Raw genomic sequence first — 25,701 nt, forward strand, 5'->3', positions numbered from 1 at the left:
AACTTGATGGAGGATGTAAGGATCGGTGACGCCTCCCAATTGAGGGGTTGAAAATGACATCTACCTTCGGAAAGTACTCCAGTCCTGAACGATTTGGAAAATTGCTCGTAATGGAGCTGTCTACGGTACCTGATTGACGATGTCACCGAAGTGAACACGAGATACCGCCTCTACCTCACTACTAGCTGGCTAGAAGTGAGGTAGCTGCGGTTGAGCAGCACTGAAGTGAGAACAAAGTGTCAAGAGAGAATAGCCCCGCGAACCTGTCCTTTACTACCTGACTCTGCTTTGGATCTAGTAGAATTGCCAGGAGGGAACAGTGACGTTACTGCCGAGTGCCTTCTCAGATGCACTCGAATTCCGTAACTAGCGCGGTTGGTTCGTAGGTGTTTATCTTACACCACCTACCACGTTGTGATTGCCAAGGCGGGAGGCTGACCAAGAGGAGCGCCGGGCTGATGCTCAAAAGGCGAGAAGAGGTATGTAATACGTCCATTGTTTGTTTAACTCTTCGTTTTGGTTACGTGGACACTGAAGAGCATGGCTGTTGTACTTCCGCTCAGGAGCATAGCCTCCTCAGGACGTCGATACTACATAAAGTGTCCAAGTATTGTCTTCTTTCGTCTTCAGAGAAGTCTCGAAGAGCAACACTTACTACTTTAGTCTTTAAGCAACAAAACTTTTAATAGAACATCTTTCGTTGGATACGATGACTGATTCTCGTTCGCAACAGACCCGAGTAACGAGTCTGGTAACATCACCTTCAGACTATTCTTACAAAATGCCAGACTTACCGATTATTTCGTATTGGGGAGGGGGTTATCATCAATTCCTTGCGTAAGACAATCAGAACCCGTAGATTATTTTATTTTAATCTACTCCTGCCAACAAAAAAGTGACTTATATGCGTGCCCCTGCTTTCCCCTTGGCTACAGTCAAGTTTATGACGGCTAATCAGGAGATTCCACACTACTTAACCTTTCAATTGAAGCGGGCTAAAGACATAATTCAACAATAAAATATAAAGATAGGGTGTTAAGAACCTGCAAAAAAATATAATAGTCAGGAGTGCCAAGCCCTTGTTTAAATCTCAAGTGAACAATTATAACCTTAGACAATTTACTAATGGAGGCGGAGGGTAAATAAAAGTGGTTGCGTGACCGCACAAGTTAGACCTACACTTCAGCATTTCAAAGTGTCTCAAGGAGATGTAAAAACTCCACAATTTTTATCATTGCAGAGGATAGCTAATCTCTGGAGCCTTCCAGTCATCACTTTGATGAGAAGAATGGGAGGATATTTGATTGGATTGTATTTCCACTCTGCCACGATTCGACTCACCCGTTGGTGGTGTGGACTCTGCAGACTGGAGTCCGTCCAGACTTAAGCTCTCCACAAGAACGCAAACCTGGATTTCACCGGTTCTGTGGATGGTTAAATCTGCGAAGATCTAGAAGAGAAGGGCTATCGCCAACCCATAGACTTTGGGAATCTTTCCCAAATCTCGAGTATCAAACGAAGTGTAGCCGACCATAAAAGAACTGCTTACGGTGTTTACACTCGACTCCTGAAATACGTACGCCATGGAAAGATTATGAATCTCCACACAAAGTAAGCCTCTGAGAATGATCCATTTGAGCAACAACTAAATGGAGCTAAACCAACCGAAAGGCAAAAAAAATGAATATTACAATACAAAGTTACCCAAATTTAGCAGTGGTTGCGTACCCTGTAAGTTCACCCATGACATTCTGGTTACGAAGAGGATCGTGAGGATTTATGTGGTATGCATTTCTAAGGGCTGTTGTTCTGTAGCTAATACACATTGTGCATCAATCCCTGTGCGAAGGAAACCTTTTATGGGAGTGAAACAACTTAATGAAATCTGTCACGTAGAGCAATTTTTCGGTGTGATGGTCAATGCAACGACATGTCTACGGGAAGTGCAGAGGACGACTACATGAAAAAATGACATTAATTTTGCCTATACTTTTAACTACGCTAACCTTGGCAGTCATCCATGAGTCAGTCTATACACTGATGACATGCATCCCCACTCATAAAATCGGAGCTACTAAGTACTCATCCTCTCCACCCTCCTTTCTAAGCGTTGGTAATAAAGCTACTTCCAGATACTAACGCAGCTTGCAAGTGATAGTTAAATTCCACTCGCAGATTCTCGATTTAGAGGGGCAGACTTCAAAGATCCAGTATCACTGGAAGGATGCCAGGAAAAAAATCGCAATGAAGGGATCCTACTGTCGCATGTATTTTTCAGTAAAACCTACACAAAGGTCCATCTCAATACGTAGGCACCTCAGCAAATTGGAATCGATCATTTGAGGCCACATAGTCGGCCATGTCAAGAGCCAGAGCACAGGAATCCCGCACAACCGGTTCGGGGTCCTTACACCCCGCGAGTAGGGCTTGACGTGCTCTCACGCTTAGACTGTTCGCATCACAATCACCTTCCCCAGCCTCGGCGGATCCCGCCACCTCCCCCAACTGCCATAGCCGCCTCATGACGCACCATGGGGGCCTCCTGTTGGTCATTCAGTCGTTCAATCAACGCGTCTCCGGTTTGAGCAATGCTAAGCTGTCCGAGGATGAAAGCCACCTCGTGACGAAGCAATGCGGAGCCCGGAGCTGCCAGCGCCTCCGAGAGGGCTTCCACGACCTCGGAGAAATGTTTTGATGAAGTAGAGTCGTTAGTGGAGACTACAGCAGCGTTGCGCAGGGAGAAGAGAGCCTGGTAACGAGCAAAGAGGGAAGACGAGGGAGAGAGAAGGATGCGACGTAGCTCTGCCATACTGGGTGTGGCGTCAGGATCAAAGGCGGGCGAGGGATCGATGGTGTTAGGAAACTCTGCCTCGGCAAGCACTGCTGCAGGGTCGGGTGTCTTGTTGGGCCTCTGAAGCCAGGCAATGCGACCCAGACCGACTTCGCATGTCTCAGCGACCTGTAAGTTGGAAGATCCAAGTTTCAATGCGAGTTATATTGCTTGCACAACATACGGTAAATTAAGGGTTGCACTGTAGTTTTGTAGAAAAAAAGATAATACATTCCTTTTCATTGTGTTTGACTAAATAGACCTTCCCAGTCCTCGACGACTCGGTTTCCATGCTGTCAATCTTTTAGACCACCTTTGTGCCCGTTTTATATGTCCCATAATGCCTTCCAAAGTAATAAACCTTCGATAACAGTTGAAGACATTCTAATGCAGCAATACCACAAATTTCCTCCCCTAATCATTAATTTTGCGATTAACTGAAGGAAATTCGAGCGAGAACGTTTAAAAAACTTTTGAAAACTCAAAAATCAGTTGTCTCAAAAGTAATCGTCCCGATTTTTTAATATCTTCCTTCTCCGCTAGTTCCACAGAACCAAAATCCACTATTGGGTTTTCTTGCATTTGCCTTAATAGTTATTCCGCCGTTCCCCCGATTCAGTTCCAGGTTCCTTTCTTCATTCCTGTGGATGAGGCAGGCTGAACTTTCGGAACGTTCCACAACGGTCAAACAGGTAGGTCCATTTCAGGACTCTTCAATTCGTTTACAGATGATTCAAGAAGGGATAACCTCGCTCCCATATTCTGCTGTTCTGCTTAGTAACCTTTACAAATTTCACAGCCAATGGTAAAGCACCTTAAGTTAAATGGTAATGACGATTCAGAAAAGGTTAATTGCCGTTTCACGGCCGCCTCTCCCCCCCCCCCACCACTAAAAAAAAACAAAATCTTAAAAGTGTGGAATCGCTGAAATTCTTTTGTTATCACAAACCTGATTACAGTGGAAACGCTGTAGCCCCAACGACCATTTTTCTTCTTGAGCCAGAAAAAGATTCGCATTTAAAAAAGTACACATCTTATTCCCTTTAGCCAGCATTTTTGACAAAAAAAGGAGGTAAATAAACCCCAAATTAAGTTGCGTGAAAATATTACACCGAAGTTATGATAACAATGAGGAAATGTTAAAACCTAGGAAATAAATAAGCTTGACTGTCAAAAAAATGAAACATTGAGAAACAAAGTTTACTGAGAACAAGACATACAATACTTTCTTTAATCAGATGGAAATCTTAGTAACCACATTTAAATAATAATATGCTAACTGATAGGCTTAAGGCGGATTCGTCTACATCTTCGACGTTTGCTTACCCAAGTGATGCAGCTTAACCCATCCAGCCAACCCATTTATCCTCTCTGCCCTTTTATGATTAAGGCGGCTGTTCTAGATTACCGGAACCTACCACTCAGATCTCAGGCCAGGTGTCTCAAGACCAAAATCACCGTCCTGAACAGAACCTGTCAGACCGTTTGACATGGGTTTACTTGTCTTCCATGCTTTAAGGTATGCATGACAGAAAACCTCCTTAACAAGAGCACGAACACTTGAACTAAACACAAATTCTCAGGCACAGAGAATGTGTTCTGACAATCATGCCATATCAGCAAAGTCACATCACCCAGAGGGCACAAATGATCCCAAACTGAGACTTTGATTCTGAAACTCAAAAAGTCCATTCCCAATCTACCGTCGACAGCACACACCTCACTGAATTTATACATCCATAGAACTATGATAAACAAACCTAGGTGGTAGAAGCATTCAACACGCCTACCAAAAAAGAGGCTGTCACGAAATCCCACAAGCGCAAGCTTGACATGCTAACCTAATTTGCCCGTTGACGTTTGATTACTTGAGCAATGTGACTTAATGCACTCGGCCATTCAGGTTATTTCCCCCCGTACTGCTTTTCGCCTAAAAGGCTTTAACTACAGCTGCTTTGGCTCAGCATTACCTACTACCTCCGTTCTGATATAGGCACTTTAGGAATATAATCGCCTGCCCGAACGGAATTTCTCACGCTTTTGCCTGATTTCATTTAATGTTGAATTTATAGCTGGCCATACCGGAACCCCTATTCTGAAGCTTTAAGAGAGCCAGCGTCACTTGTTCACCTTGGTCGTCCTGCGCCCTCACCGCCCGATCGGCCCCAACCTAGCACCACTATCAACCGTGACCATTGAATGTCTAAACACCTGTCCAGACGATATTCGAGTAATCGCTGACCAAAATTTAGCCATGGATTTAATACATAAGCTAGTGTCCACCAAGCATGCCGGGGGGATTGCTATTAGACTGCTCACTCGTCACGGCCTGGTCTGCCGATGGCTATTACATCGTTGTCCATTTACCATTACTTTCTGCATTATCGTCGACTTGATTGTGAGTGGATCTGTGTCTAAGCTGGGATAGCGATAGACTAAAACAGAAATTTTTTTCTAAAATACCACTAGACTAAAAAAATGCTCGATAGCTGAAATTATACTGCGATATTGAGATAAATCGAACCGGTATTCCATCACTCGAAAGTTACAATCATTCTCAACCACTTGAGCACTTCAATTCTTAATTCAACCTGCCATGGTACTCACCGCAACGATGTCAATGTCACGAAACTCCGTCAGCACTCTCTTGATATGCTCCACATCCACTCCGGGTGCAGAGGCAAGAGCGGCTAGGCCCTCTGCAGCCTCATGACGCACAATGGGCTCGTGGCGAGAATCTCTCAGTGCGGCCTCAAGATCGGTGACAGCCGAGAGGTCGCCCCGCTGACCCAGACAGTAAGCAGCCTCGTGTTGCAGCAAGGCGTTAGAGGCCGGTTCAGGTGGAAAGACCTCAGTCACGTAGGCAGCTAATAGACTTGTGGCAAGGGGCTCCCGCGCGTGGCGTAGACCCCACATTGCATGAGCGCGCTCCACGAGGGGCGCCGAGGGGTCACGAATCCTGGCGCCCCAAGTGCGCAACTCTTCTTCGGAGACAGCACGTGGTTTCGCGACAGCAGACATATCTGTAAAAGGCAAACGTAAGTGACTTGATTAACTGACTAGCGGAGGTGGCGGGTGATTAATCAAAAATGAAATTGTGATTAGCAAGCGCAATTAGACCACTTGACTTTGAAAGAGGGTTTACCAAGAATAGAGGTGGGTTATTCGGTTACTCGGCTAACTAGTAGGCCAGCTCCTCTTGCCAAACTCGAGATACGGTACATCAGAAGTGTCGAATACACGTGTCTGTCCGTAATGATTGGGCCAACGAGAACGAAATGAGAAGAATCATCACCAGCTTAATGAATATGCTAATGAGTGCGGTTACTTAAATGAGACCGATGCAAAGTGAAAGGCTAAATTAAAAAGCGAATCGTGAATGCGATTGAAAGAAGATTTACCATCAAGTGATACTGATTAATAGGTTGTCCAGCCAAATAAAAGCACCATTCTCAGTTTGCTTAATGAATAACTCAAAGTTGAGGAAAGTGATGACAAAATTCTGCCACCCAAACGAGAATTAGCCTCACTGAATAGCTGAAAGTAATAAATCGCCAATTATTTCCTTGAAAAGGGTTAATTTAGGTTCAATGAAGCAATGCTCCTGCCGCAACTAACATGGATACAAAATCTAACTAGTTTTCGTTCAATCCAAAGATGAATATACTTCAAAAGTTATTTAAAACTATTTTATCAGATAGAGAAAGTCAAATTCGTAACGAAAAACAGGGGTGACTTATGCGATCGGTCTCGATTGGACAAATGGAAAAGCCTTACGGCTCAGCAATCAAAATTAATTTACTCATAATGAGTAATTCAATGTAGAATCCGCTATAAATTTCGACCAAACCGTGACAAGTTGCACAAAATATAAAAGGAACAATTAAATTTGTTCATCCTAGCGAGAGCTCTTAACACAAGATTTTGAAAAGTGGATGGAAAATACAATCCCATTTACATAGATAAAAATGAAATTTTGTGCCCAGTTGTTAAGTTTAAGGGAGGAATCATGGGAGTTGGACATTAGCGAAATTAATTTAAACCCAGATCTCCACAAAATACTGTAAAAACTGATTAAATGACATGAAAGGCAGGGAATATCGGATATCTACACAATTTTGAAATGGGCCAATGAAAAAGTGACCTCTAGAAGGCCGATAACCAATCATAAGTGCCCACTCCGAAGGTTACAAAAACACCTAATCGAAAGGTCCTAAAGATCCCTCATGCATTCAGAAATGTCAATACAACCAAAAAATCAGACTTAAATAAAAAGAACTGACCCGAAACTGTCCCATCATGTTTTGCTTTCAAGCCAAAACAAAAGTCTTTCTTTAACTTGGGGTTTCCAAAAATGGCCAGATTAGTGTGATTTGTAGCTCAACAAGTCACAGCAGAGGCAGTAAAGACACCGATGTAGTTTATTGCCTATCTTCATGGTTCAATTACCGGTTTTCCAATGCGCCTTGTTGGGTGTGGAGATAACTAGGAGGAGAGAGGTCTGAGGAAAGCGGTGGGGGAGGGGGAAGAATAGCTGTTTTAATTTTCAAGAGGTATCCCTACCAACGAAGCATTTGGAATAAGCGGAGTTGCAGTAGCCAAATGCGGAGCAGTGACAAGTGGCAAAGCGTCTTGTCTACTAAACTGGGGAAGGATTGAGGAGAAAGGCACACACACATGATCAAAATCACTTCTAAAAATCCACAGTACAAGCCGAAGTAGCCATCCCATAGGCACCTACTTGTGATGGCATACTGCTTAGATTCTGAGCCTCCACAATGGGACCAAAATTAACTCGATTTAAGAAAATTTTACCACAAAACATCCTGAAGAGTCCAGTTCAAAAAGCCCCAGTAACAGAGCAATGTATCACAAAACTGTCAACAAAATGAAATGTTAAAGTACCCGGTAGTGAAGTGGACTCTGCAACGGAGCTGTCAATGAAGAGGTGAAGGAATCGACAACACCAACTAACCTCGAAAGCATGATGGGTACTGAAGGTGCGAAAAAGAGGGGTTGCTGTGCATGATCGTAATGTCGGTGATCTTTAACCTGACTAAACTTCCGGTTATCAAGTTATCAGGCACAACGTGTCAGCAAGAGCTGTTAACTTGCCAAATTAGGAAAGCGCCAATAGCAAAGAAAAAGCACACACCGAGGCAAAAAGAAATAAGGCATAGTGGAGTAGATAATGGCCGCGTATATTTCATCTAAATACACAGTGAAAGGAGAAGGAATGGAAGAAGTGAGGTAGAGTGATAAAGAGAAATGTGTTTCGTTACCAAAAATATAACCTTGGTCCGTGGACATAAGCTGGTCCCTTCAAGGGAGAAGGCAGGGGAGGAGGAATAAAGAAGACGCGATGAAAGGTGTGGAAGAGGAACAGATGGAGCAGGCGCGTCTATACAAATTGCACTGATTGTCCATAAGGCAGGAGAAGGGGGAGGTGAGTGGGTGAACTATAGGTCATCTCCGTTGGATGCTTCAATCACCCTCACATTCACCTCCATCTCTTCCTCATCCCCACTTTCCTTCATCTCTGTCATTGTTGAAGCGTCCACACCGGGACGTAGAGGAGTTTGGAGGCATTGAAGATGGCTCAGTAGCGAGACGAATGTCGTGGTCATCTTCTCCTCCAGTTCTAGCAGATTCCTGCAACACAACCAATAATAGTAAAAGTCTCAAACAGTGGAATTAACTGCATCAATCGGCTAACAACTTCTGCTACCTATACTGCATTCATGTGGCGCCGCAATTTCCCCACCCAAACCCCCACTTCTCTGTTTAGTGATAACTCTGGCTGTAGAAACAGATTAGTGAAGCCTAAAAGCAGTATACATGTAAGGTGTTTGTATTCTGCGGGTAAATACACTTTTCTGGTTTAGAGTAATGTAAAATTTTATGGGCTGTGGCAGAAGATTTACTTCTGAAATACTGGCAGTGAACGTGTAAGTCAGCTTCACAAAAGTTCAGTAACATGGTACCGGGGAACGAGAGGGGAATTGCGACGGAGTTATTAGCAGAAGGCCTGGTGACAATCCACTGATACAGAAAAAAGGTCGAACGACGAAGGTTACTAGGTCCGTCAAAAAGCAGGAAATAAAAGCTGAGTAACCAACTTCATGACGTGAATAGTAGGTCAAGGGGAACCATTCATGATTGCTTAGTTAAGGAACATAATTAGTGGAAGAGTCGCATTTGACCTGGTGACTTTATTTTGCCCTTCGTAGCCAGTATGGATCTCTACTACTTGACTGCAAAAAACACCGCCCACATGATCCAAGGATGACAGATTCGAGATAAACCCGCTAATAAACGCAAATCTTGGATGTAACGACCAGATTCTTTGCATTGTAAACAACATAGAGCCCTGAGGCAACAGTCTTCCTCCATCCACCGCTTATTCAGGTGACCAGGTGCAACTTCGATTACACCGGAATTACACGAGAAAGTGGTGAACCTATTGCCTAAATTTTGGGTGGATATCGTGTGCCAAATATCTCACCGTTGGCTGACGTATATTCCACAAAAAATGCCCACTTTTGCAAAGGTAAGGCAAGGAGTGCTGGCCAGACGCTGGACACCCACACGCATGTAGTGTTACCCGAACGGTGGAGAATTCACGCGGAAGTGGACAATTGAGGATACCCCCCGTTTTTACTCATCGCAGAACGAAATATACTGCTTCAAGGCAGCCAGAAGTGCCAACTGATCGGCACGCAAAGCGACGGCAATGGAGACAACGAAGCGTAGACACGAGCAAAAATAAAGCGAGTAGTAAAATTTATAAACAAACAGATCCAAGCCGGTTAGTTCGCTGACGGCATTCTTGAATACCGCCAGACCGATAGACATACTTATGATGAAAACAAACTCGACAAAATGAGGAGGTACAACCATTAGCCATTATGGAGGGCTAGTTTGTTCTTCTTATTAGACACTTGCTACAAATACAAATTAGCTCCCAAGTTACTTCACTTTTGCAATTCACCGTCGGTGAAAGCGAAAGAGCATCTCAAAAACGCATGTTTACTTCGTACCCACATACACACACGCACTTCTTCCATTCCCCCCTTTAAATTTTCCTATGGTCAGATTTTAGGCAAAGCGGTTCTTTGGGAACACCAAAAAAGGGTACACGCACGATGGAATTAATTCTCAATTCAACACAAAGAAGGTAGCTTTTCCCTACACTTTCTGAAGAGGAGAATTAAAAGCTGCATGGCTTTGCTCAAGTGAAGTGAAAATCTCTTACGGACCAAAGAGTGCCGGAAATAGAGAAAATTTTCTGTTATTTAATGAATCATTCGTCGCGGTAACTTACCTTAGTCTTATTCACAGAAGTCGAACACCCAGCCACATCCGGGTGTCGAAATTGCAGTAATCAAGAGTAATCGTTGCATTAGTACCATGGTTATGAAACTCTAAAGAGATGTCATTTATTAATCTCTGCTTCAATCTGCAGATTCTTCGTCAAAATGGAAAGATAGCGAGTATTCAGCACAAAACAAGGCGATGCCATTACTTCCAACGGGCAAAAGTTCACTTGGTTTAGGTATTAAATACGGGCTAAATTGAAGCAACCAACCGTAAAGCTCATGAGTCCCGACAAATGATGCAAATGTTCACAATTTTTAAGTTGCTGTAACGATCCATCCTCCCTGGTTCAAACACAGCATCCTCGCAATATCCTGTTGATTGAGGTGGGTTTAAAATTAGTACTACTTCCAAGTAAAGACAAACGAAGAGTTGGGTTAGATGTAATGTGGTGAAGAACGCGCAGTATGTTGGTGTAATCTTGGAGCAAAAAGTTCCGTTTCTGATATGAGATATAAAGTTTGAAAAAAAAGGACAATTACATGAATTAAGACTACCCTGGAAATTCGCATATGAATTGACAACGCCAATTTGTGTCATTCTTTGACTAGACTGCTTTTATAATATCCTTAGTAATTCAACCTGCATATCTATAACCTTCAGCATGTTGGGTGTTTCTTTTAAGGGGGTCCATAGATGTGTTGAAAATGGATGCTGCTTCCAGTCATGAGGCCTATTGTGGGATATGCCATGGAACAGCACAGACAGCTAGAATAATGAGGATGCAAGGAATGAACGTATGGCATTGTACTTTGGCAAATCTAATTCTGAAACTGATCCACAAGCCTGCTGAAAATATGAGCTAAAAACATGTTAGCGGATATCCACGAGTGGGTGCATCAAAACAAGGATTGAATGATGATATAACCCTACCCTTCCTTACAATATGTGTCATCGTAGGATCACCACAATGAGAGGGCCCGCTTTGAGAGGTCATACAAATCACCAAAGTTTAACCAAAGGAGACCACACCCTCATCAGTGACTTTTCTCCAAGCTTGAAGAGGACGCAATACACCTAAGCACCCGAAAAATTTTAAAGTGCGGATGCGAAGTTCACAAAAGCACAGCAAATGCATGGAGAATTGTTGGGATGATTTTAAAAGAGGTCACAGGGGAGAGTGGGAGAAGGAAAGCAAAAAACCATTTATTAGAAGTCTCACTGCCCACGCGTTGCGAAGCTCACACACACACACACACACACACACACACATGGAAGCATTCAATTCAAATGCCGCAGTTAGCGAGAGTGGATGTATGAAATTTATTGTAACAATTAGAAAAAGAAGCACTTTTGGGTCCAGATTAATCCGATTGCTCTAGAGCCCTTCATTAGATGGGCATACCCTTTAAGGAGCGTTTGCCAGAATGGCAACGACGAAGCGAAGCACGGCCTGTACAATTGTACATCCCACAAAACTATCCCCCTCCTCCTCATTGGACCGATCGCAGATTCAAGTCAACGGAGACTGCTGAATCTGCTGACCAAAATGTCAATTGTGATCCGTACATGGCTCATAATAAAAGCCACCACTTTCTTCATTTATGACATTATTGCATAAAACAAAATTACTACAAATTCCTTGGAAATGTAAACAATAGACGAGCTACAATTCACCACTAGAAAGGGTCGGAAGTTACACTACTATCAACGAATTCGCTGGTACTCTTCAAAACAGGATTCTCAAGAGGACATTTCTAGCCCATATCGTAGATGGGACCATTGTAGCTCAATTTGCGGAGCTATAGCAGCAGGCAAGATTTTGAGTAGCACCGGTTCAAAGTAGAGTGGACAATAACAATGGCCTTGATATCCACTTTGTAGTGATGTTCCATTGCCTTTTCTCTCCCTTTTGGCTGTAGCTCGCCAAAATCAGCCAACACATTTCTAAGAACCAGTATTACTCACAAGGAACTTCACTCTAGCCCCAAACATGGCATCCGCTTTCACCCGGCTCCGTCAATCGTCTGACTTGTTTGTGCGCACACATTATCCTCACAAAGACCTCATTGTATAGCATATTCGTGGGTTCATAAAGTCACATTACCTACAATGGAAGAGTGAACGAAACACAGACAAAGTGCTTACTTGTGATTGAGGAGGAGTGCAATGTTGCCCGCGCACATCCAGGTGCCAAATTTCACGTGGCCGACCACCTGGCCCTCTGTATGGCACGGCGCACACCAGCGCCATTCCCCCTCCACTCACCAAACCCCGTGCCCCATGTGACACATTAGGCGTTGGTGACCACTGCCACGTGGTGATTGTGGCTGAAATGCCCCATTTTCAGTTTTGTGCATGTGCCAAGCAGTAAAGGGCGAGAGATTGGCGGTAGACGAAGCGAAGACGCGGAATATCGGAAAATCAGCTTTCAATCCTCTGCCACATAGGCAATAATGCAAACACAGAGCGGTTTATGCTGCACTCCAATTTTTGCAGAAAGTAGGTCTAATGATTAATTTTCGACACTCTCGAGTACCATTGAGCTTTTACTGAAACCTTCCACCAAGTGAACTTCCCTCAAAGTGATTTTATACTTTAATAGGTTCAATTTATCTATCAACAATTCACTTTCAGGGAAGCTAAAAAGGGAGAAATACTTTAAGAAATCCATGGTTTATGAATCAATCCGCGATGAGCAATGAAGGCCGCGTTCTAAAGGCGACAAGCTGATTGGCATTTAGAAGGTTGGGCCTCAAAAGAAGTGCAAACACATGTTAGGCGTAAGTGATATCTTTCATTCTTCGATGGTAAGAAAGAATGATACCGGTTGACAGTTTGAAGTGAACTTGTTTCCACCCTATTTATACAATAAGACAAAAAAGAACAATGTGGGAATGGTAGTCCTCCGTGTGGAGTACTTTCGAATGCAAAAAGGCACCCACTTATAGAGGTGTAAATTCAGGAATACCTCAAAATAGGAAAAGGGGGCCAAAAAGACCCACGGTCCCTAGACAGTGGTGATGATTGTCTACAGAACAACCACAAGAGGGAAAAGACTAAGCCCATGGATAAAGCAGTGCCAACAAAAAAACTAAATATTCATGCTCATCCACTCTAACCGGTAGAGTGAAATTTTTTTTTGTTCCAAACGATGACAAAAAAGTTGACAACAGTTGACAGTTGGAAGGAGGTTAATTTCAAACGTCAAACCTGATTGACACATTCTACTCATAGGGTAAAGGTAAAATATTATTTTTCATAAGAAATGGAAAAGATCAGACTAGAAAAGAAGTAGTCTTCAAAGAGAGCCAACCACGGGTCGAAATCGCATTAATCCCAAGAGGCCCATGACGGAATCATTTAGCCCTGCTGCGGTACTATAAATTTTGGTGATTTCACCTCTCCCCGGCCTATTTTTTTTAATTCGTAAACCATCACAATTAATAACCTGGTCTTCCACGTATATATTTTCCTAGGACCTTCCCATTATGCATTCGCCGATGGCAGCCCTTTTATGCACAACTGTCGTATCCGGTAGTACTGTAAGGGCAACTTTTCCATGTTCCGGAGCTCTCACAGCAGGACCAAGCAATGCAGAATTGGATCACTTTGAAATTGTACTCATTGGAATGAGGACCTCCCAAGTTAGTTAAGGGATAAGCCGACTGAGCAAATTATAACATGGGAAGGAAGTAGTGAGGTTGAATTAGCTTGCTAATGATGGAGAAAAGCCATTAAATATGGGTGATGTGATTCTCGTATTTTGTGGAAGTTAAAAAATCGAAGAGCAGTAAACTCAAACTTCATGTTTCAAAATTCAAATAGTGAATTGAGTAGCAAATTGTTAAAATCAAAATGGTTTCTTTGTCAAATAGAAGGTGTGTAATAGACCAAGCTAAAGGTGCTTCATTCTACTCTGTTACAGTTAAGTTTACTTGAGAATTATTTGAAAAAGAAAAGGGTCAACTGGTTAGGCAGATGAAATCGCTCAATCGCTGACCTCTGTGCAGAATCAAAAAGGACACAAAATGAACTCACGGGATCAAATAAATTCCGTCGGTCTAAAAATGAGCCAACAAAAGACGCGTTTAAAAGTAACATTCGCAATGTAGAATTCACATGTTTTGAAAAAAAATGCCCAGGTTTTAAAAGGCTACTCGACAAAGGAAGGCAGCTTGTCCCTTTAAGAAAAAAAGGCATTTAAGAGATTGGCAAAAAAATTCTCTTGAATTAAAATAGGTTACTTGAAGGGTAATCGAGAAGTAAACGAGTCCAGGAAGGTAATATATGTAGCCATAAGGCGAGTGGACTTCCCTAGTTTAAAAGTTCCAAAGCAAACACAAAGTGGTCTCATGGTGTCTAGTCCTACTGGCCCAAAAGGAATTGATGATGGCAAACACTCAAAAAACCATCTTTACAAGCTTGTAATACTACCAACTATCACTCACATCTCCATCTTGTTGAACCGCTGAGCCATTTGAGCGGATAGTCGCTCCTCCAAGTCCATATGGGAAGGTGGAGGCGAGGCCGTAGTGGTGGTGGTGGTAGCAGTGGGCGAGGCGAAAGAGTCAATACCACCGCCACCATCTCCATCAGTATTAGGAGCAGAAGCGGAATCAGCAACCATCGCGGTGGCGGAGTGCTCAAGAAGGCGCTGAAGACGCTCCAACTCCCAGGAGCAGAGCTTCCGACGCCGATGATCGCCCAGCCACGTGTCGGGCAGACGCGCACGCGATTGCATTTGTGCTCGCGGAGGTACTTGCAACAGTGGCGTCTCTGTGAAAACGCAGGACGAGGAGGTCGTCTTGTGCAAGCAGACCGGAGAAGTGCCACCATGTGGCGAGTGTAGCTGCTGCTGGTCTTGTTGTTGCTTCTGGTCCCGTGAGAGGCAGAAGAGGTCCTATGAATGCAGAACAGTACATGTGACTAAACTAATTTAAGCGGCAATTTTTGGGAGCAAGACAGTGGTAAACTAGAGCATTGGCGAACTCAAAAACTTGGTCCCATGGTCATAGAGTGGTATACTACTGAGTGAATTTAATTGTGACACTGGGTGAATAAAAGCAACACATTGAACAACTCGCTTGTTGATGAAACTAAAACTGAGCTCCCTTGTTACGTTGGAATATATCACTAAGCGAATTTAAGCGGTCCGCTCTAAAATTGAGTCTGGAATACAATAGCAAGATTTCAAAATCTCAGTTCTATGAATACGAAGTGGTAAATTGCTAAATAAACTTAAGAGACAAATACATAAGTTCGTTATCGTTAGAATCATCAATTACAAATGTTGTTGGGTAGATTAAAGGAAAGGATTTGTGAATTGGAATGAAAGATGGATAAAGAAACGGCTTATCATTAGGCAGTGCCATATCACACCACTGTGGTAATGTAGGTGACAAAATTGGAGGGTTGTGTAAATGGAAGTTTGGGAAAACAGGGGATGCTCTTGCGTACTGAGACTGCCAATTCACAAGGGATAAATCGCATCAACACACACAGCCTACACCAACGTTGAACTGGGATAAGATGAAAATTTATGCATGTACGAAAACGCAATCAAAATAGTCAACAGATTGGCAAGAAAGTAGTGGATAAATTAAAAACCCACATTTTTGTTTTTGCTCCTAGAGATGAGGAAAATTTCGATCAAGTCATTCCAAGAAAGAGGAAACTTTCCAACAAATAACCGTCCTTCAAAGCAGGGAGTTCAGACTAAAATCATGAAAGATGTTGAAAAAAGTTGTAAGTTTATCACATGAGTGTATTCAAAGAGGCATCCTGACGAGATTATTTAGTTATTTTATAACTTAACGCATTCACACAGATTTTAGAAAATAAAATGAGAGACCCTGGCGCATGAGTACTGAGAATCAGGTGCAGTTCACTGAACTTATTTCTGAATACTCCAAAAGAAATCGAGGATAAAACTCCCACCGAATGCATTCAAAAGTCAGAAGACAAAAGATATGCTCCACCCCAAATGCCCCACAGGTTACCGTAGTCCGACTCCTCTTTGTGTTATTTCTCCAGAGCGTTCTATCTCCACCTTCAGAAGGTAAATTTACCAAATCAGTCGGGAAAATGGAGTCGAAGGGAGATGACAATAAAACAAAGGGAAAGGGTAACATTACGTCCTGCATCACGCAACCTGGTGCAAATTCAAAACAAAGTACCACTGCGTGAGACGCCAACAAATGTGCCGATGGCAGGAGCTGCAGACACAACAACAGAAGTGGCGATGGCGGTGGTAATGGTAAAAACAAAGCGACTTTTTAGATGAATGAATATACCACCGAATTCTCCACGATGATGCCCATGGTAAAAAGGTCTCCTGTAAAGTAGAAAGCTACAATATACACTCCTACCTATGCATACATTTTTACTTCGGTAAACATTGTCTCGATTGTGATTGATTAACACCTGTAGCGTAAACAAGTTCGGTTTCAGAGTTTAACGGTACTAGAATACACAAGTTAGTTAATTTCACAGATATATATATTCTGATAGAAGGACAGTCAGAAAATATTGTCTTTGGGGAAGTAAAAACGTTCAAAAAGATTGCTACCAGCGCTCTAATTCCCCTAGTCGGACATCACAGATGTGTGACACTCATTCTTTATTATTCTATGATAACTGCTTCCACAAAAGCACGATCTAAGCAAAATGACTTAATAACGATAAAATGGACGTAGAATGATCTTCATGTGAGGATAATTACGTTTTGGTTGCTGAGCGGCGGTTAAACTAGTCAATTAAGTGGCGAGAGTATAGATGTCATAGTAGAAGAATAAAGCTTCTGAAGTGTTGCAATCCACTTTCCTACGAGACAAATTCTGATAGAGAAAGTGTTAGGTAAGTAAACTTAAAGTGTGTTAAGAAAAACAATGAAATTCGGGCCTGAAAATACAAAAATTGGTAGTTATTAATAGGTTTGAATTAAAAGAAGTACTGGGAAGGGTCGGTGACCTAATAAGAAATTTACTTAGCTGGTGGTCAGACATATTTCCACTCGAGGACAAAGTTTTGGCGATTTTTCAGGAAAGGCATTACAAAGGATTGGAATGAACAGGTAAACACAACAAACCAAGCCTGGACCCAAAGGCAGTGAATGCATCATGGTTCGTGATTGAGATGGACGTAAAAAGGCTTTGACGACTAACTACGGTAATTCTGGGACTGCATTCACCTCAGATATGGTTCTGAAAATCAAAAAAATGTTGTAATATTGGGTGAGAATACTACTTTGTGTTAAAAGAAAAGAACATTCAACGCAAAAAGGTGCTTCTAGAAGTCCAGAATTTGTCTAGTAAGTTCAAGATGTCACCAAAGAAAGCTGCGACAAGTCGAACTGTTTCAGGGGTCAAAATCAGGTACATCAGAGACTACCGTCAATTTCCAAGTCGAGGAATTTGTACGACACTACCCAAATAGTCAGTATTGTCTGAGAGTAGATGACTACGATACTTTTGGATACTCTAAATTGATTTAGAGCTCTGTCTAGAGGATTGCAAACAAGCACGCCTGTAATGTGCAACTACGTAAACCTTCCAGCCTCACGAGATCCAGTTTTCCAACAGGCGATATGACGCACCACTAATAGTCTCCCAACCCTTTTGAGCGCCGAAAAAGCTACTACTTTCCGAATGATAGGATTTATAACGTCTTCAGAGGTAACTCAGACCCTGCATCTACAGCACCAATAACTCGAGGATGTTATGACAGTACTAAGACAGGAATCAAAACAGCGTAAAACATCATTAACGGATATCCTCTCCTCTCATTTTCAGTTTTCGAGTTTTCTTAAATTAAACGTTACTTATCACACGCCTGGCGCACCTATAAATCAGCCGTATGCCTTATCCAACGCCTTAACGATGAGGTTGTGTTAATATGTGCATGTGTGCGGTGTGCCATTTTGTTGCAAAGGCCAAGGCTTCAAAGAGGTGTGCTAGGTGTCACACAGAGGAGGAGGAAGAGGAGGAGCGGGATATGGAGTGGGAAATCACAGCTAAACAAAGTCATTTAGTGTAGACGTGAGAGTGTTTAAATGATACTCTCGGAATACAGTAGTCTGAAGACATGGGTTAAAAAATATGCATAATAATCTACCTGCAGAAGTAATATTTGATGGCAATACTGGGCTAACACACAGAGATCCATCAACCCAATCGGAGAGAACTATAACAACAAGGTTTGATTCGATATCAGTAAAATACTCGAAGTAAATTCAAAGGTTGACTAATTGGCTTGAATCAATGAGTCACGCTCATATACCATCCGGCCTTCAAAGAAACTTTCAGACAATTTAAGCGAAGCTAGATTATTACTTCAAATGAGAAGCTTCCCTTTCACTTACTGAGTTAAGAAACAGTCCCGCTTTCCGATACACGCACACCTTCCCCCCCCCCCCCCAAAGGACCACAGTGTTCAAAAATCGTGACCGTAGTGAGATTCAAAGCGAGAAAGAGAGAGGACAGTGTGCCCGAATAAATAAACAGTAATTAAAATTGGGTGAGGGTAAAATTGTCTGGAAATGTTTGCGTGTAATAAGCATAAATTTGGTGAGGCACTGCTCTACCTCGCCGATTGAACATTGGCTGAAGCTGAATAGAACCAGTGAAGTAACTAGTGGGTCACTCTGTGGCGATCCCTCTCTATTATGATCTTGTGAATAATTCCGCTTCAGAAGACAGAGAAATTGATAAAATCGTTTTATCAAACCTTAGGACTAGACAGTTCTGCCATGAATACATCCATCGAGTCTGCTTCACTTTATGGCAACAGTCATAAGGAGAGTTCGATTCTGCAGTTACATTTTTTTATCAATGCAGTTATGAACTTCACTATTTTCAAATTGTTTCTGCCTCGACCAACGCTATTTTTAATGCTTTCACAGGTGGTGCTTTGCTCACCAACCTATTGACACCCCTGACCGTTTTTAACCAGCACAATTTCTGCACCGCGAGAAAACTACGGGCACCTTCGTGGGTGTGGGAGCATAAATCCCACTCTCTCCAGACCACCACATACATAGGTGGGGATAGAAGAAACCCCTCACCTTTTCAGCTAATGGTAAACTCCCATCACGCCATATTAGAAACCGGACATCTTGTGATAGCGCTGTATCCCATTATGCAATCACTCCGTTTCTTACCTGAATTATTTACTTAACCGAAGAACTGGCTTAATTGCTAACAATTAAAGTTCCCTTTTGCAATTGTCTTCCACTTGTCCCATCTAAACGTCACGCAAACACAAACCGTAAGTACAGATGCATTTTGGGTCAAAAGTGACAGGTCTATCAAACAATAAGTTGAAAGTGCTGCAACATGTACTCTGCTTGTACTTATATTTAGCGAAGAAAAAAAGAACAATTGGAAGGGATATCACCCAGGTAGTGAAGTTGGCCCCTCTAATACGAGCCATTTCAGGCAGTAGTTGACTTGGCCTGAAAAAGGAATAAACTTTTCTGCATTTCTCATTTAACCCGATCCAATGTGTTCACCGTCCGAATCTCAGATGAAAAAAGTCATGATGCTTTCAGCTTCCCAGTTTGACATCGACCCACTTTTCACCCTTCGTATCTGCTCAAAAACGAAAAAGTATAATCGTCACGATAGCATAACCGACCCACATCCACTTTACTGGTGTAGACCTAACCGATCCGTTTGTGACGAGGAAGTGAAGACCAGATAAAAAAAAATTAGGGCGTCACACATGCGACGCTGGTAGTGATAGATTTGCGTGAGTAATGAGGAGGAATTTAAAAAGGAAGGAAATTTTACAGAAAGTTGATAAGAAAACTGATCAAAAGAAGGGTGGAAGTGGGCTCGCTATGGTGTGCAAAGACGAGACACCTACGGCATGAATGTGAAAAAAAGTAGCCAGTGAAGGAGGAATGAGCCGGTGGCTCGGTGAAGAGGAAAAAGGGAAAAGCAAATGCAGGATTTTTCCCGAAGAAGTGACTCATTCGGGCGCCCAAATGAAACGCCTCCAAGTCGCTTAGACTAGAAACTCTAGATCCACGAAATCCTTTGCCTTTCCCCAAGTAACTCACTGCGAACTAAGACGATTTTGAGCGTCTTTATAACAAGAAGTAAATTAAAATATTTTATTGCAAGACAATCCGTTATTTTAGGATTTCCTCCTGGAACATATGGAGAAAACTGGGGATCATCTGCTCATACCGTAAATTTTTACGAGCAATAGAAGGCTTGCTCAAACATTCAGACCTATGGCTTCCAACCTTATTTTCTCCACCCCATTTGAAGGCAAGCTGAACTCTTGCCTATTTGGACAAGTGAGGAAGTAACTAAAGCTCGATTAGCCCTCCTGCCTATCTTCTTTTACCAAGCATAAGATCCTGGGCATGTATAATCATGCATTTTCCGAGGGCTTTTCGAAGTACGATCCAACCTCCAAGTTAAAGAAACGAAAAAAATTACCAGATTTCTTTCTAGGTTTATTTTGCGATTGTTTCTGTTAACTCAAAACACTTTCACACTTATGCGCCGCATTAAAATCAACACGGACAACTTCTCCCTTTTGTGTGGTCTCACTTAGCTTGTGCATAATTTTTTTGAAAGCCCCAATCCATGGCGGTTTGGCAAAAGAAGAAATAGCGACTTTAACAGTGCCGTGCCGACAAACCTCAACATAGGAAGTTTTGTGTGAGAGTAAATTTGCCTCTTTTCTGGAGGGCTGACGCCTGTTCACAAATTACAAAAGACTAACACGCGGTGATTAGGGTAAAACCTTAAAATCTTACACTTCCATGCTAATACACCTCCAACATGGTCAATGGATTTCAATGAATTAAAACACGACCGCGCCTCCTTACCCGACTAACCGGAAGATTTTGCGCCTCCCAAAATATTCCTCGAACTTTTAGTGCAGTTTCGAGAGAGAGATACTTCCTGTCTAGAGATCTGCACTAGTATCAAGAAACCAGTCATCGAAAAGTTGTCACTGCAATAAGTTTCTTCTTCCACAACCTGCCCACAAGAACGTATCAATCTGCTTTTACAAATGAAGCAAACGTGCTTCAACGAGTTAAAAACTCGAATCCAGAAAACCAAAAGTCTAAGCTTGTCAATTACAGAAGTCAAAACAGAGCGAAAAACTACTTTGGGGCATTTCAGCCACAATCACCACGTGGCAGTGGTCACCGACGCCTAATGTGTCACATGGGGCACGGGGTTTGGTGAGTGGAGGGGGAATGGCGCTGGTGTGCGCCGTGCCATACAGAGGGCCAGGTGGTCGGCCACGTGAAATTTGGCACCTGGATGTGCGCGGGCAACATTGCACTCCTCCTCAATCACAGGTAAACACTTTGTCTGTGTTTCGTTCACTCTTCCATTGTAGGTAATGTGACTTTATGAACCCACGAATATGCTATACAATGAGGTCTTTGTGAGGATAATGTGTGCGCACAAACAAGTCAGACGATTGACGGAGTCGGGTGAAAGCGGATGCCATGTTTGGGGCTAGAGTGAAGTTCCTTGTGAGTAATACTGGTTCTTAGAAATGTGTTGGCTGATTTTGGCGAGCTACAGCCAAAAGGGAGAGAAAAGGCAATGGAACATCACTACAAAGTGGATATCAAGGCCATTGTTATTATAACTCTACCTAGAACCAATGGTCTAATAGCACCACTAGTCTCACATAAGACATGAAATAAAGGAGTTCTGCTGGACACAACTGAAAAACGCCAGCGAATTAGTTTGTGATTGCTGCTGGCACAGTTCGTAAGGCTCTTGATAACCTAACTATTAACAGTAGTATTGAAATTGCAGGTCAAGCAGATGTTACTAATAAAGTAAATGAATTAGGTGCCAAACACAGTCTCAAAGACCACTGAATTGTAAAGGATGAGTTAGATGAGTGCTAACGATGAAAAGACGACTCCTTTGTAATATAACACTTAAACAAGTAGACAAAAGAAAGTTCGGTGGTTTCTCTAGAGACTGCTTCAGTAGCAAAAACCGGGAAGAAAGGGTCAAAAAACCATCAAGGTCTCTACCGCACTTAATTAGCTTTTACCAGAAAAGGTAAAACTTTTGTTGCACAGGAACGGATGTACAAAGGTGACATGGGGAGTCGCTGTAATGCTGCCGTCAGTACTGTCGTAATGCAACCACAAATCAGCTATTCAGGTGATGGCCGAGAAAGCGAGAATAACATTAAAAAATGCTAACATACGTTCACCCTGGACCACCAAAAAATTCGGAGATTACATCTGACACCTTCAGCTACTTGAAGGGGGAAAACAGGTACAAGCATCTAGATGTTTGAAATTCAAAACAAAGTGGACACATTGTATGCAGCAGTGTGGGTCGAGACAGCGGTAGGTGAACAGTGGCAAAGCTGTCTGCACCAGAATGGTTTAATCAGACAGCATTTAAGCAAATCGGATAGAAACGCTGATTCAGACTATGTCAGTCAAGTTGTATTCTGGGGAGACAAATTAAGGTGGCAAAAGGGTGGCCTAAACGTTAGCTTGCGCCATCATGGCCTTTATGGTGCATAACTGGGTAGACTGAATCGAAAGCAAAAATTTCATATTTGATTACTAATGAAAAGTGCCATTGAGTAATTCCAAACTTTTCCAGCGAATAGAAGTGGAACTCCATAAACGGAACTTCTCAGTTGTTCAACAGGGGTAAAACAGACGAGTACGGATAAATTTTGGCATATTTGGGAGCTGAAAACTTAGGTAGACCAATGACCTAACTTTAAGCTAGCCTCGTTTCAATGTCTCTTTGAGAAATGGACAAATTATTTGATCAGGTTCAGCCTTTGAGGACAGAACGCCATTGAATTGTTAATGGATTTTTTCAGGGAAAGCAGGGAGATAGTAGGAATTTTCAACAGGAAAATGGCGATATTTAGCAGTGAAATGTGATTTACTATAATCAATGCTGATATCAATTTGATTAGAAAGTGATTGACATGACAATGCTGCCTAGCAAACCACTCAAGAGTGATCTTGATGGTTTCGACCGAGGTTCTCCCAGCCCTGCATTAGTCGAGCACGTCACTTTATACCATTTTCTTTGAAATAATCAGGATTCAACAAATAGGAAGCTCTACTAGGACCTTCCGATTAAACACTAACGAAGTAAGATTACTTTGAATGAGAGGAAGCATAATTTGATACACGTAAGCCACTGAAGTCACATTTTTGATCCTTAAAAAATACGCTGCTGGACTAGTAAATTGTTGATGGAAAAGTACTGCAGTGTGTGATCAAGCGTGAGGTGTCCGATTTAATTCAGTATTGCGCCTAGCAGTCCACATTACCTACATTTAATTGCAGTTACTCTTGGTTTCTGTGCATAAGCATGAGCTTAAAAAAACGCTTCAACAAGCAATAAATCTGCCTGTTTAAGATATTCACAAAACCATGAGTAGGAAAATACACTCATTTCATTTACAAACTTAATAAAACAGGAGTGAAATTCGTAAAAAAACTGACAAAAAGGGGTAGTATATGATGAAAGTCCTGCTAACTTCCAAATCTGCTGCTAAGTGGTGGCAGCCTTGGATCCTGGAATGTGGACAAAATGGTGGATCAGGAATTGAAAGCGCTGTTGAGGAAATTGGATGTATCCAACTCGGCCTACATTTAACTTAAAGATATTACAAGGTATTGTAACAAATTGGTAGCTTTGACGTGCATGTTTCTTGATAAATTTGTACAGCTCTTCAACAAGGTTATCCACACTGTAGCAGGGTGATAGTTGTTTCAATTACACATTTAACCATGTACACTTTTCGGTCTTCCATGATTCCCGTCTCTACGACGGCATGACGCAGCTCGGCTACACATTTATAGCTTTTTAGCGATGACTCGTACTCCACAACAGCTAGAAGGAAAAGATACATTGCGTTTACTGGATTAAAGCCCGAACAAAGATAACGTCACGTCAGAAATTCGCTGTTATTTGCAAAAAAACTGTGCAAATGCCGGAGAAAAGGGACGTCTAGATGACTCAGCTATCAGTAATAGTAGTCAGAATTTTTAAGCAAAGCAGTAAATTTGGTAACTCATACCAGCCAATGAACAACAACAAGCTCAATTCCGCGATTCGCAATGAAACAATCCAAACCACCGCTAACTCCAAAACACTAATAGGTCGCATTGTCACAGAGACTACACAAAAACAAATCCAAAAAACAGTTATCAAAAAGAATGCGAAAGAAGATGACGTCCAAGCAAAACAGAAAACCACCATCCACATTAGCTGATAAGCTTGATTCAGGGGCCTACATTTAAAAAGTCTAAACACACTTTTCACCCAAGTATAGGTTGCTGAGACGCTATGTGCTCTAAAGAGATTTTATAAAAAATGAATAGCATCCGGTGTTTCAGTAGTGGAACGAACTAAGGTAGATGGTGTCAACAAAAAATGCACTCCCCCCATTCAAGTGTTAAAAAGGGGGGCAGATAGATCAACTATCAAGCAGCCGGAATCCTTAGGCAAAACACAGCTGTCTCCATTCCCGTCTTCTAACTTCTTGGGGGGGTTACTTAGGCGCGACAACAAAGAGGTTTAACCAACCGGATTCAAATCCTATGCTCCAGTAGTAGACCAAAACAAGGATGGATGATGTCCCGAAAACAATAAAAGACAACGCCCATGTCTTTTTAAAATTCAAACCTAAATTCTGAGTACAAGCTTGGTTAAGTAATTAATAAAAACCCCAAAAACCGCAGCCAAGTAGCGGGAAAGTACTGACTCACCGCCTCCGTAAGATACTTTCCGATCCCCGCCAGTGGCATAGTGAGCTCAAAATGCGCCACCAGATTGTCAATCAGCTCGGGATAGTTGTGCAACAGACCGGCCAACTCCTCTTGCTCCACATAGTGCAAGTCACAATAGGTCAGGGCGCGTACGATGAAGCGGGACTTGGCGGCGATGAGGCCGCGGGCCATCGTTGACAGTGAGTGCTGCGGTTGTTCTTGGAGAGGTGGAAGACCCCCAAAAAAATCGCCCTTTGAAAGGACCGCAAGGATGGCTCCGTCCTGCGGGTCAAGCACCTCCAGACTGCCCTGCTCCACGAAGTACAGGCAAGTGAGAAGGCCTCCTGCGTGGATGAGAGTATCCCCTGGGGGGAGGTGGACTGTGCGGATGCGGAGAGCAAAGGTACGCAGACAGCCTTCTGTGAGACCTGCAGGAGGAGTTAAATTAAGACAGTAGATATTCGTGTAGCTAATCTGCAAGCCAGTATTAAAGTACCTTCAGAAAATTATTCGAAGACGGCTCAGGCACTGTATTAGTAACAGTATCTGTGAAGCCAATGTAAAAGGTAGTAATCTCGATTTTGCTAACTGGATACCAAGTTTGGAGATCATAAAAGGAAGGCATCTATGATAAATGGATGCATCTGTGGACTTTTGCCAACTGCTCCAAATTCGCAGTGTGCATGATGGCCCAATAACGATTCGAAATTATCCTTACAGAACTGCTTACAGAATTGGCTTGATGCCAGATAGGCTGTTGGTTAGCTTTGAGGTAGTCAGGTGAAAATGGGTAATACTGCAT

The 25,701-nt window shown here is 42.5% G+C and overlaps 1 protein-coding gene across 1 annotated transcript; it reads right to left on the reverse strand. All coding sequences in view use genetic code 11, as the record gives it.

The window, feature by feature from the left end:
- Nucleotides 1-120: 120 nt before the first annotated feature.
- Nucleotides 121-25,701, reverse strand: EGR_01927 (Deoxyhypusine hydroxylase; the record flags this gene model as incomplete). Its single annotated transcript, XM_024491176.1, has 12 exons — nt 121-189; nt 409-461; nt 1,342-1,450; nt 2,317-2,505; nt 2,531-2,959; nt 5,438-5,853; nt 7,280-7,331; nt 8,329-8,482; nt 12,416-12,586; nt 14,599-15,050; nt 24,900-25,373; nt 25,630-25,701. The coding sequence occupies 12 exons, from the start codon at nt 25,699-25,701 to the stop codon at nt 121-123; spliced, it is 2,640 nt and encodes an 879-aa protein (XP_024354319.1).

The sequence above is a fragment of the Echinococcus granulosus genome, assembly GCF_000524195.1.
Source record: "Echinococcus granulosus chromosome Unknown EG_S00008, whole genome shotgun sequence".
Lineage (NCBI taxonomy): Eukaryota > Metazoa > Platyhelminthes > Cestoda > Cyclophyllidea > Taeniidae > Echinococcus > Echinococcus granulosus.